This window comes from Dinoponera quadriceps, unplaced genomic scaffold (genome assembly GCF_001313825.1).
Source record: "Dinoponera quadriceps isolate SergipeBrazil2010 unplaced genomic scaffold, ASM131382v1 scaffold426, whole genome shotgun sequence".
Classification (NCBI taxonomy): Eukaryota; Metazoa; Arthropoda; class Insecta; order Hymenoptera; family Formicidae; genus Dinoponera; species Dinoponera quadriceps.
The window spans coordinates 669,490-681,569 of NW_014554535.1; the positions used below are offsets into that span (position 1 = coordinate 669,490).

Below are 12,080 nucleotides of genomic sequence, written 5' to 3' on the forward strand. Positions count from 1 at the left end.
TCGTTTGATTTCCACATTTGACGAAGAAATACATCGCGAAGAGCACGCAATGAGAATTCATGCTGGACGTAAGTCGTGAAAGGAATGGTGTTAAAACGGCCACTCACCTGTTCCGCCTTCAACGTGAGTTCGATGAAGATCTGTTGCAGCTTCTCGTTCACGAAATTGATGCAGAACTGCTCGAAGCCATTCTTCTCGAAGATCTCGAAGCCGTATATGTCCAGAATTCCTATCTCGTATCCGTCCGTGTTTGTCTCCATGGCCGAATTGACTTTCTGCGAAATCGTTCGTCGTTGTTTAATAAAGAATAATTAGGAAGGAGGCATTCCATAAAATCGCTCGATGAAATCTCGATTTTTCAACGGCGGGATGAGTAAACGAACGATATGTTTAGGTGTGTACCTTGACTAAATAATCAAAGAGCCTGGCATAGATGTCCTTCGCTAAAGCATCCCTAGCATAAAGCGCCTGTTCCACATTCAACGTCACGTCCACGCTCTCAGATTGACTTCCCCATTTCGACTCGAATTCTCGGGAGATTAACTTATGCGAAAGCTGCTCCACCGAGACCCCGAACAGGTAAGCTGGAAACTCGAGAACTGGAAAGACATTATATAGTTGGGATAAACCACCTCGACAAACATGGAAATGATAACGGAGATATACATAAGAGTTACATCATTAAGGAGGTTCGAGAAAAGACATTGACTAAGTATAAGATAAACTCGTAATATATACATGATACAAAAGTTAATTGAATTAACAATACGTAATAGAAATTTTAATAATCTTTACCATATCATGTTTCTGAAATATTTAATTATAAACTTGTATGTGCACACATGTAGAAATCTCATAACATAAATTAGATATTTTTATTTTATTTTTGTATATAAGATACATCTGTTTATGTATAAGATAGAAGTTGGAAACGGTCGTAATATTACAAACGTTATAGACAAATTTCAGAATTATTGACCGTTTCGTTTTGAAAATATATAGAGAAAAGTTCATGTAATTTATAGTAATATTCGAGATACATGTATGTATATGCACATATTTAAACACTTACGTACCTCTTCTTATTATCTATGCATTTCTATTAAATCAACTAATACATAAATAACATTAGTAAGCAAAATAAAAAATAATATTTTTTGTATTTGTAATATTGTGTACATACTTCAATTTTCAAATTAACATTTATTGTTTGAGTAGTGAAATAAATGTATAGAAATGTAATTTTGCTTGGTAAATAGTTAATATATGAGAGGTTCTCTTGCGCCCCTGGAAATACGGTATTTAATGAGCGAACTTCCTTAATTACTTTGCCGAGAAATGGAGACAGATTTTCTTAAATAAATAAACATCACCTAAGATTACAACAACTCAGAGTGGACCTACATAAGTTTTCGCATTTGACATACTAATAACGTACTGATACGATTTCCATCCGCAGTTTAAAATTAATTGTACCGTTTAACATTTAGATTAAATTATAGAAATTAGCTTTCCAGACACTAAAAAAAAGACGGAAGACGAAAATACGAGAGTGACCTTCAGCTTCCTGTCGGCATAGTTTTCTCTATGCGGTAATAGACGCGAATAAAACACACAATACAAAGGGGAAAGCACTATTCTGATTATAGACGATGACAAAAATCCGCGGATATCGTTTAATATATACATTAATATATAGCATTATGAAACGAAGTCGAGGAAAAATAAAGTAATACTTATTAATTTGACAGTCAGGCAAATTACAATTTAGTCGTTTAATACACGTGGCGACGTGTATCTCTATCTCTCGACGGTATCGACCTACTTACATTGTTCATCGGCTATTTGTGAGTAATTGCCCTTCTCGGCGAACTGTATGTTTCCCACGTGAAGAATTCCAGCTACCAGCCTGAATATATTCATCATTTCTGCGTCTTCTATTCCCATGACACTCAATGCTGTAATCAAGAAAGGAGGAAATCATAAAAATTGATTAATAATGAAGACACACCCTAACCCATATAACATACCTTTGAGGGTTTCTTGAAAATCACGAGCGTCATTCGTGCCGTCCACCCTATGATTGCCGCCGTAATTCAGGTAGTGATAATAATCGAGCTCCGTCAGTCCAAATTCAGCTGTGAAAATTCGAATTGTTCTTTTTAAACCGCCATCATGCGGATCTCTTTAATATTAGAACCGTGGGTCATACAAAAAAGAGATGAGTCAAAAATGAGACGACCTATCCGCGGTTTTAGGAGGGAAAGAATTGCCACGGTTCTAGCGTTAAATTCTCTCACGTCGCCTCGATCTGCCATCCTATCATGTATTTCGAAATATTGATTTCCCCGTTTGACGATACTTTTATCTCCTCGTTATACTCACATTTCATCGCTTGATTGGCGCCCGTGGCCAGCTGATAAAATATATGGAAATTCCGCTCGCCGGGATTGTGGCAGGTTACTCTCGACTTTTCCAAAAGAAAATTCGAGATCTTGCCTCCGCTCGGCTGACCGCCCGATCCAAACTGCATCTCGACGTACTTTCCCTGAACGTTTAGAAAACAGTCTTCATTTATTCACTTTATCTTGCTCAAACAGTCGAATCGGTGAAAATTGCTACGCGTATTAACACATTACAGACCGTGCGCGCAGATTTTGCACGCCTCAACGAACTAAGGATAAAGCCCGTTTGAAACTTTTCACCCGTTTTCAAGTTTCATTCGGTCTCAGAGAAAGTAAACAAATTAGCGGTCCATAACGTATTAATCGTGAGACGACTTTAAACGTACGAATCTGCTGCTGTTGTTGTTCCTCGTGGTCTTCGCGTTGCCGAACGCTTCCAAGAGTGGATTCGATTCTAGAATAATATCCTTCACCCTCTGCACTTTGTCGCCACCGCCACTCACCCTCGCCACGTAGGACATTATGTACTTTGCGGCGACAGTCTTTCCGGCGCCGGACTCTCCACTGCGAGAGACGAGACATTCTTCAGTGAATTCTATTTCGTTCTGTTAGATCTGTTACATCTTTAAATCTGCTAGATCGAGGAGAAAGGTTTCTCCCTCCCTCTCTTCTTCTTCTTCTTCTCACCTGATAATAACGCACTGGCTCTCGTTGTCGATCAGCATGTTTCGGTACATCTCATCCGCCAGGCTGTAGATGTGCGGTGGATTTTCGTACGGTGCCTGAATATCAATCAAGCGACGACGTTAGCGATATTTTGATCCTAGCGGGATCGTCACATCGATGAGAGAAATAATGCGTTCGCACTTACCGCGCCCTGGTATATTTCGATCTCCTTCTCCCCGAAATACGGCATCTGCTTGAAGGGATTGATCGATACCAGCACGGGTCCGATGCATGTCTGATGGCTATTAAGGAGCATCTCGCGTGTCATTATCAATTAGGCTACTATGATACTCGCGCGTCAGAACTTACACACTGGCTATTATCGAAAGGTGGTTCAGAGCTTCGCAAGCGTGTGATTCATATTAAACCGAATAAGAAATTAGCTCCGCGGACAAAGGTCCACGGATGAAGTCGTTCAAGGTAAACAGTGATTTTCCATGGTATAGAAATATACTTTCTAAAATGCAATCAGTGTATTATTATTGAGAAACAGCCGATAGTCACTAGTGATCATAGTTATAAGCATAACACTGCAAAATCAGTAAAATTTCGCTGCAAAAGTAGAACTGTTAATAACAGAAACTTTCCTCTGGAAAAATTTAACTGCAGAAACAGTGAAAAAAGATATTATTTATTACTTCTTTTTCTTTTATCTTACTCTCACCTTTAACGTATTGTCAATGATTTTGCCTGAAATATTCTTAATTATGTTTGGTTCATTTAATTTATATTGTATTTGACAAACGAATACAATATATTTTATATATTAATATGTTTTGCATTTTTTATATATTTATATATTTTGTTTTTTATATATTTATATATTTTATATATATTAATATTCATCCTAATAGGACTCGAAACCTGTAGTCCCTGAATCTACTGCAATACGAACTCCAAATACGACAGATGATTAAATGCATATACGACATGTACACAAAACAAATAGTCTTAAATCAATGATAAACATTCTCATATATATATATAAGGAAGAATATTATAATATTCTTAGAAGATTTTTAGTCTTGAATTGAGTGCAAGTAATACTTGCATCGATACAAATTCAATTAAATCAAGACTAAAAATATTCTAAGAAGATTATAATATTCTAGCTTACTATACGAGAATATCTGCTTTTAATTTAAGACTAATTTTTTTATGTGTACATATATTTTTGCTACGTGACGTGTAACAGCGATTTGCAGTGAATCTTTCACTGGCTAAAATCAGTGAAATATTAGACAAAAGAACTAAGTGAAAGAATTTCCGTTAAAAATGAGTAAATATTCACTGATTATCGGTAGAATATTGTTTCAATGATTCAATTGACATTTTCACTGATTCAACTTAAAAGAGCAGGATTATCGTAGATCCTGCAGAATCGTTTCATCGTATTACTAATTTAACTTGTTACAAAAGGCATTCTATATGTAGAAAATTGCTATTTACTCTTGAAGAATGGATCCGTGAACCCGTGCTGATCAAACATTTTTTTTATTCAGTTTAAAGTTACCTGCAAAGTTTCGAATCACCTTTTAACAACACCTTGTACCTTTTAAAAATACATATACACGCACACTACTTGTTTCACATACGTAACTTCGCAAATGCCAGCGATAAAAAAAAACAGTGCCACTGACGTGATCGACGCATGCGCAGGAAAGGATACGAATATGTAATCGTCCATGTATCTCTTCTTGAGATTCTCGATAATGCTGTCCTCGTTGATCTTCGGCAGGAGGACCATGTCGTCCACGCCGGAAATCTTGACATTTTGACTCTGCCAGTGGTACACCTGCGGAGCAGAGTAAATTAATTGAGTGATAGAACGACGCATTTTTTAAGCGATCGGTAATGTTTTTGGAAAGGCGATAAAAGGCGGGCGATAGTAGATCGGCCGACGACGAAGCGCAACGAGGAAGTCGCGGACACTGGGCATCGGGCAATCCAATTACGACTTCTATCCCGCCAGTGTCAGAGGTGGTGTTCACTCGCTCCGACACGGATCACCGATTTATCGATCGTTTCCGTTCTTCTTTCGGCCGCAGACACGGTCTGCGCGGCCTCACCACCCGGATTACGATATCGCGCTCGCTCGGTTTCTCTTCTGTTTCTCGAGACACGCTTCGAACTCGGAGATCTGACTTACTTTGTCGGCAGCGGTATTTGCAACATGTCCGAAAATCTTATTCCGCAAATAATCTTTGTTGAAATATTTGTACATCTCTTCGCGCTCTGTCGGATCGGATAATCTTTGCTCTTCTATTCGGCGCACAGAGGATGGTAATTCGCGACAGATAAGACGAATCTCGCGCTTCGATTCGTGGATTCGGTCGTGAAGGAAGAAACTGACGCAAGTGGAATGTCGTATGAATGGAAGTCCGGCGTGTGAAACACGTAGTGTTCTCGGTCACGTGGCGTGGCATCGGAGAATGTGAGAGAAATCGAAGTCAGCGCATATGGAACTTCCGGTCGGACGATTCTCTTTCGTCGAATTCCGTCTAATGGGGGGGGGGGGGGGGGGGGGGNGTGTCGTGTTAATTGCCGGTCCCTTTCGTGCTGCCACTTTATGGGGGCATTATCTTACAAATTGTATTTTAAACGACATACATTACCAGTTATTCTGGGATATCCGGTCAAGGTCGCGTGTTAAAACAAGTGACACGCATACTTATCGCCGTATTTGTGCACCATCGACTATAAACAGCTGTGTGCGTATTTTATTGCGTGTATTGCTGCATGTGCCAGAATTACTGAATAATTTTAATTTCGAAGAATTCGCCGCTAATGTAACTCCATCGATGCGCCACAACCGACGTCATCGTCGATTACGTTGTATTATCATTTAATCGTTATTATTTTGATTCGATGACCGATACCGAGTGTACCACGAAGCAATTTGCATATACGCGACGCGCGAGTGCTCCAGTAAACAGACTATAAAGAGGCAAATATGAGAGAAAGTGAAGGAGAGGAGGAAAAAAGGGAAGAGGAAGAAGGCAAATAGAGCGAGAGAGAAAGAAAAGCGTTTATTCTTGTCCCGCGGCATACTCTAATTACGCTTGCAACAATATACAGAAACAAATATATTACGATTAGATTAACGATAATGATAAAAGTGAAATAAATAAAGTAAGGAAATATGAAGGTAAAGATAGATGTAGGATAACTAAAGAATGAAAATAAATAAAGTGATATGAAGGATTTGATAATATAAAAACGGTTTGATTGACGGTCCGCAGCGATAACGTAAGTGAAATAATAAAGTGAGAAGATGTGAGGATGGAAAAAGTGAAATCAAGAATTCAACAATTACACGAGAGAAAGAGAGGAGAGATCTCATTTATAAGGAGAGGGCGTGAAAAAAATATCGGCGGAAGTTGGTCCGCCCAACGATGAAGTGAATCGGTAACAGAGGAGTTTCCAGTTTCTCCTTCTCCGCGTTACAATTGAACGGCTCAGCAAGGGGAGAAAGGGGGGGGGGATACACGGGNGGTGGGCAGGCAAATTTTCTCAACAACGGCATCAACCGGTCGCTTATGCCGAGCACGCGCCTCGATTGTGTCTCGAGCTATCATAGAGCCGGTTAATTAAGATCAATGGGGCTACTGACCGCGCCTAATCGATCGTATAATACTCCCTCTGGTAGCCGGGAGAGAATCGCGCGTGCCGCCGGACCAGAGGCCGGAGGCATGATTTCACGGCTTCCGTTGGGCCGCGGCGCAATGAAATTGTCTGTTCGTTCACCGCAGTTCCGCCGGTGCGCGGTCGCGGTCAGGGAGATATATACGCGCGCGTAGCTGCATCGTTCGCTGTCGTCTCGGTCGTCCGGCGAAAATACGCTCGACCTGAAACTCGAACGACGCGAGAGATTTTCACGGAGAGCTGCGAAAAACTGCGACTTTCCCGAGCGGTTCCCGCGCGATTTCCGCCCTCCGATCGATCGACGACGTCGATTTCACGACCGCCAGTCCGTTAATCTCTCGCATTCGATAAACCGTCCATTGTCAACTGGATGATAAGGCAATCTGCCGTTATCAAAGTATGTAAGCCGACAATATCAAGCAATGTATTCGATCCGTGCAACGAGGAAACGTTTGCACACGCAGGTTGCCGGGTGAAAAGAAAATACTCAAACACGGCGATCTGCTGCGACGAGTTTCCACGTGGGTTTTATTTCGTTTCTCAGATATATATCCAGGAAGTGTGACTCAGGTCGCTCGATACAGGCGATAATAATCTATATCGGTGCGAAAAGTAACGCGTAGTGCGCAACGGGCTGAGATTTTCCTCCCGATGAATAAAGACTCCTTCTGATAAAAAGGCATTGGGGAGGGTTGTTAAATTTACTCTCCGAGATTTCTTAGTCGCGACAAAGCGGTGATTCACGTGGGTGGAGGTATCCGTTGTTGGGGAATAATACGTCTTGGAATTTTCTCGGAGGGACTGCACGTCGGCGACGGTGCGGAGAATCCGCGAGCGCCAGGGTTGCATCGGTAAATCGCGACGACAGAGCGACGATGACAACGATATTCAGCGGCATGCTTCGAGTCGTTTGATGCGCTCGAAAGTTCGATATTTCCGAATAATCCGTACGGAGAAAAAAACCGTATTAACAGATTCCTTCTGGGATTTTCCCTACCGATAAACAAAGACCTCTGCTGATGAAAAAGAGACATACCGGCGAGGGTTGTTAAATTTATTCCGAGAGGTCTCTCGGTCGTGATTCACGTGGGTGGAGACATCCGCCGTTGGAAAATAATACGTCCTGGGATTTTCTCAGGAGAAGGATCGCGCGCCGTGGCGGTGCAGAAAATCCGCCTCCCACATCAGGGCTGCATGTATCGATGCATCGCAGCGGCGGTCGAGCGACGATGATAATAAAGCGCGATCTCAGCAATACGCGTCTCTTGACCTTGTCCTATCGCGTAGCGTGGCGCATCCTTCGAAACGATTAATAATGCCACGATTATTAGCACGCGAGGCAAGGCCGTGCGTGCGTACGCTATCGTCTCGCCGGATTCGTGTTTGCGCGCCTCCGATAAGAGCGTGTCGGCTTTACTCGGCCTTTTTTGTGATAACGATTGCCCTTCTCTCTCTCTCTCTCTCTCTTTCTCAAATGTCACCATAAAATCGTGATTCTGAACGATCGATGATGGATAATGATTGAACGCGCGCTTCTGCATCTGCTTTTATTTTAATTAAAAGTGAATCCTATCGGAATGATCGGCTCGACTGTACATTAAACTTCAACGAGTCCTTAACGATTAGATCCAAATTCCACTAATTCTTTTAATCGTTCCCATCGTATCTGAATACAAAATGATACGGCACGATAATATGATAATGTAATATGTGATGATATAATAATATGTTAAAGTGACAGATTAGCAGAATAATAAACCAACAGCCACATTATGTGCGCGAACAATTAGCGCAATTAATGAATTTTTCCTGATATACAAAATTATTGGCACTAAAGCCATTAAGCTTCGTTGGAGCTTAGTGGCAACGCAAGCCGGATTAGTCCGGCTTAATGTAATTAGAAGTAGCTGAAGTTCGCCGAAGCGCATTCGATCTTTGCCCATCAATCAAAATGACAGATTAGCCAATCAACGACCACAATGTATACGCGAATAATTAGAGAGACTGGTGAATTTTTGCCCGGCAAACTGTAAGGCTATTGAAACTCAGAGTAGCTTGAGTGATCGAACCGATCACTCCGACCTGATTGAATTAGAAGCGGATGCAGAAGTGTAAGTGTGTGTATCTGTCGCAAGTTTCGCGTGGGTTGCCGTATCGTCGCGAGAGAAAAAGGCGGGCCCTCCTTAGCAGTAAATGTTGATCGATCTTCCCGTCGATGAATTTCGCAATCACCTACGCGCACGCCTATCGTTCCATTAAGCAAAATATTTATCGATCGATGACGACGGAACGTCGCGCAGTGGTTAATGCAAAAGCGAATTCCCAACAGGATGTTCGATTACGTCGGCCGATGTGCGCGATGTGCATTACCGTAAAGTTTCCCAGCGTGTAATAACGCCGGTAAAAAAAATGCGTTCTTGGGAGATAGAGAGGCGTGCGATACGCGTGCCTCTTATCGAGAGGAGGTGCCTCAAGATACGTCGTTACACGCACCGGCGACGATCGCTCCACATCGCTGTAATCGCTCTAATTTCCAGAATAGGCGATAGCCCCATTACGCAGCTGCAATTGGAGTATTCCGCCTCGTGGCTGAAACCGTCGTCGGATAATAAATCGCGCGCCGCTCTCCCCGCTCGTGGAAATTGTGATTTATCGGCACTCGTCGTATCCGGATTTTCGCGCAGCTGCACGGAACGACATAAAACGCGCGATATCCGATAACGCGCGCGCAGTTCTCAACGGGAGTGATATAAATGTGTGAAAAAACGTTTGATAATGCTCCGACAATATTGGAAAAGGGCCCCGGGGTTCTCGGTAACCCGACGCAATTATCGCCGTGGAAATGGGCAGATGCAACGATATTCGTCGCGCTCGGATCCCTTCGCGCGGTTTTACAAACTAGAAAAAACAATTATCAATCGGGACCGTTCGACGCGAGTTAAACGAATTCCACATCGAGGCTACACGCGGCGAATTAACCGTCCTCGGATTCTTTCGGCAGAATATTCGTGTTCTCTTTATCTCTTGCTTGCGCGTAAGACGAATTTAAAATTCAATTCAACAAGAGGATCATAAAGCATACAAGACTCAACATATTAATGGCTGTGTTTGCCGGATCAGATTTAGACTCAGCCACCCACCGGAAGTGGAACGAACGTTTCGATTTTAATTAAAACATTTTTTAATTAAATCTGAAATTCAAATTTTAGATGAGAATTTTACAGTTTTAACCCCTGCATCGGATTATCGATCTGGCTCGGTCTCGATACAGACTTCGCCTCGATTGCGCGGACTGCGCAGCCGAATTTGCGTAACTTTGATACTTGCTTTGCTTTTTACCCGATCTTATTTGTCTCTCACTGCAGTCGTATAAAGCGCAGCTTTCTCCGCAGAAATTTCAACGTGAACGTTTCTCTGACAGTGTTCCGAATAACATTCGGGTGGCAAAAATCCATGCTCTCCGTACAACGACTCGACGGCAAGTCGTCGAGCTGATACACCCGCGCGACTTATGACGCGTAATTGCATCTCGCTGACGGCAATCTCGGTGACGACAATCGCTTCTTTGATCCCGGGCCGTAGGTGTCGAGCGTGTTAAAGCCGGCGATGCGACGACGGCCCACGGTCAAATGAGGATCATCGATCGCGAGAGATCCTCCTGTCCCATCGTCGTCTTTTCACGCGAGAGAATGAACGAGGAAAGCGACGGAAACTGGTTCGACGAACCAGTTGAAAAGCTCGCTCAGTCTCGGGAAACTCGTGACTCAGACTGTGCGTGAGCGCGCGTGAGGTAACACCGTAATCTTGTTTTGTAAATTTGCAGACGACGGGGAAGAGAAGCGAGTCGGCGCATGGGTGGTCGCGTCGGGGGAATCCCGATTGTCGTCCGACAACTTTTCCAAATAATAAACAGCGTCGAGGGGCAGGGGGGAGGCGGAGGGGATAATAACTGCAGCACTGTCACGATTCCATTCGCGTCTGTCAGATGCTCGTCGTCGGTATTTCTCTTTTTCTCTGTTTGTTTAACGCAGTGAAACGTAATGTCACTCTGGATTTACGGACGCGGAAGTTGCGCTTTGAATTCGCTTTGAATTCGCTTCGTCCTCGCGAGAAGGTACTTCCTGGATCACGACGTCGTCACGTATCGAGGAATTTTAATCCTAACATTGAGCAGCGAGAAAATGAATCACTTCCCGCTCATGGATGCCATGAGACAAAGAAAGGGCGGGAGGTTGGAAGTGCGCCGCTCGCAACAAGGAGGATCACGCGAGTCGTCTTCTCGAGATAGTGTCGAATTCGAGTCTCTTCGTCTTCCCCGATGAAATCGATCCTCGCGGTTCGCGTTTGTTCTCATCTCAAAATTCCTGAATGAAGACTGTCTTGAATGAAAACTTCGCGTGATCGTGCTAAATTACTTTCGATACGCGCGACAACGGTGCTCTCGCTGTGGCAGCGAGTTCGATTTAATAAATATATGCGTCGAAAGTAAGCATTCCGTCAAGGAAATGTTCGTGACGTCACTCGGCTACGAGAAGCCTCGTTACTCACGATCCAAGAGTCAAAGCGACGCGATACAATCTAGGATGAATCTAAACTTTATCGAGGCCAAGTTTGAACATCGTCTATGGAAAACATATTTACATTCAAAGACCGATAAAATGTGTTAAAACTTTGTAACGAGGATTCCCGTAGGAGACGCGATATAAAAAACACTATATTCTGCCTTGCTATATATTTCTGTGTATCGTTAGATATTTCTTATTTTTTATGTTAATTATTTTCTTATTTCTCTTATCTTAATTAAATTATTCTAATTAACTTCTTTCCTTCCACTCTCTTATTTCTCTTTCCATCTCTCATTTTCTTCCTCTCGTGGTTTAACGAGAACAAATATGAAAGGAAATACGCGGACTTCTTTCCTGAAAAATTAATCCTCTTCTTCGGTATGTATTTCGATCGCAAGCTTGAGAAAGATCTATCGAAAAGTCGATGGAATAATTGCTCTATTAAAATTAACAATTTACACGCGTAATTACCATATCGTCGGAATGAATAGTCTCACGGGTAGTCACAACTGATCACCTGGCCGTCCGGTCACCTTCAGCCACGTTCGAGCCACGTTCACGCACACATAACGCACAACAACACGAAGAACAATAGCTCACGGTAGATCACTCAACCGACCGCGTTCAGTCGTCAACGGTGACGAGGAGACACGCGGGAGACGCGAAAAGTCGAGCCGTACGCACACGTACGTCCGACGATGTCGACGGCTTCGTAGTCCGTCGCGCACTGAAACGACTC

The 12,080-nt window shown here is 42.9% G+C and overlaps 1 protein-coding gene across 1 annotated transcript in view; it reads right to left on the bottom strand.

Annotated features, from left to right (window-relative positions):
• LOC106751966 (unconventional myosin-Ie-like) overlaps positions 1-12,080 on the bottom strand; it is a 41,639-nt gene extending 29,559 nt beyond the window's left edge. The window contains exons 1-10 of the mRNA XM_014633292.1: positions 11,813-12,080; positions 4,801-4,926; positions 3,277-3,366; positions 3,093-3,187; positions 2,792-2,969; positions 2,386-2,548; positions 2,031-2,138; positions 1,830-1,958; positions 403-599; positions 108-275 (exon numbers count right to left, since the gene is read on the bottom strand). Of these exons, the coding sequence (XP_014488778.1) occupies positions 108-275; positions 403-599; positions 1,830-1,958; positions 2,031-2,138; positions 2,386-2,548; positions 2,792-2,969; positions 3,093-3,187; positions 3,277-3,366; positions 4,801-4,926; positions 11,813-11,815 (1,257 nt within the window). The 5' untranslated portion in view covers positions 11,816-12,080. The remainder of the gene's footprint in view (positions 1-107; positions 276-402; positions 600-1,829; positions 1,959-2,030; positions 2,139-2,385; positions 2,549-2,791; positions 2,970-3,092; positions 3,188-3,276; positions 3,367-4,800; positions 4,927-11,812) is intronic.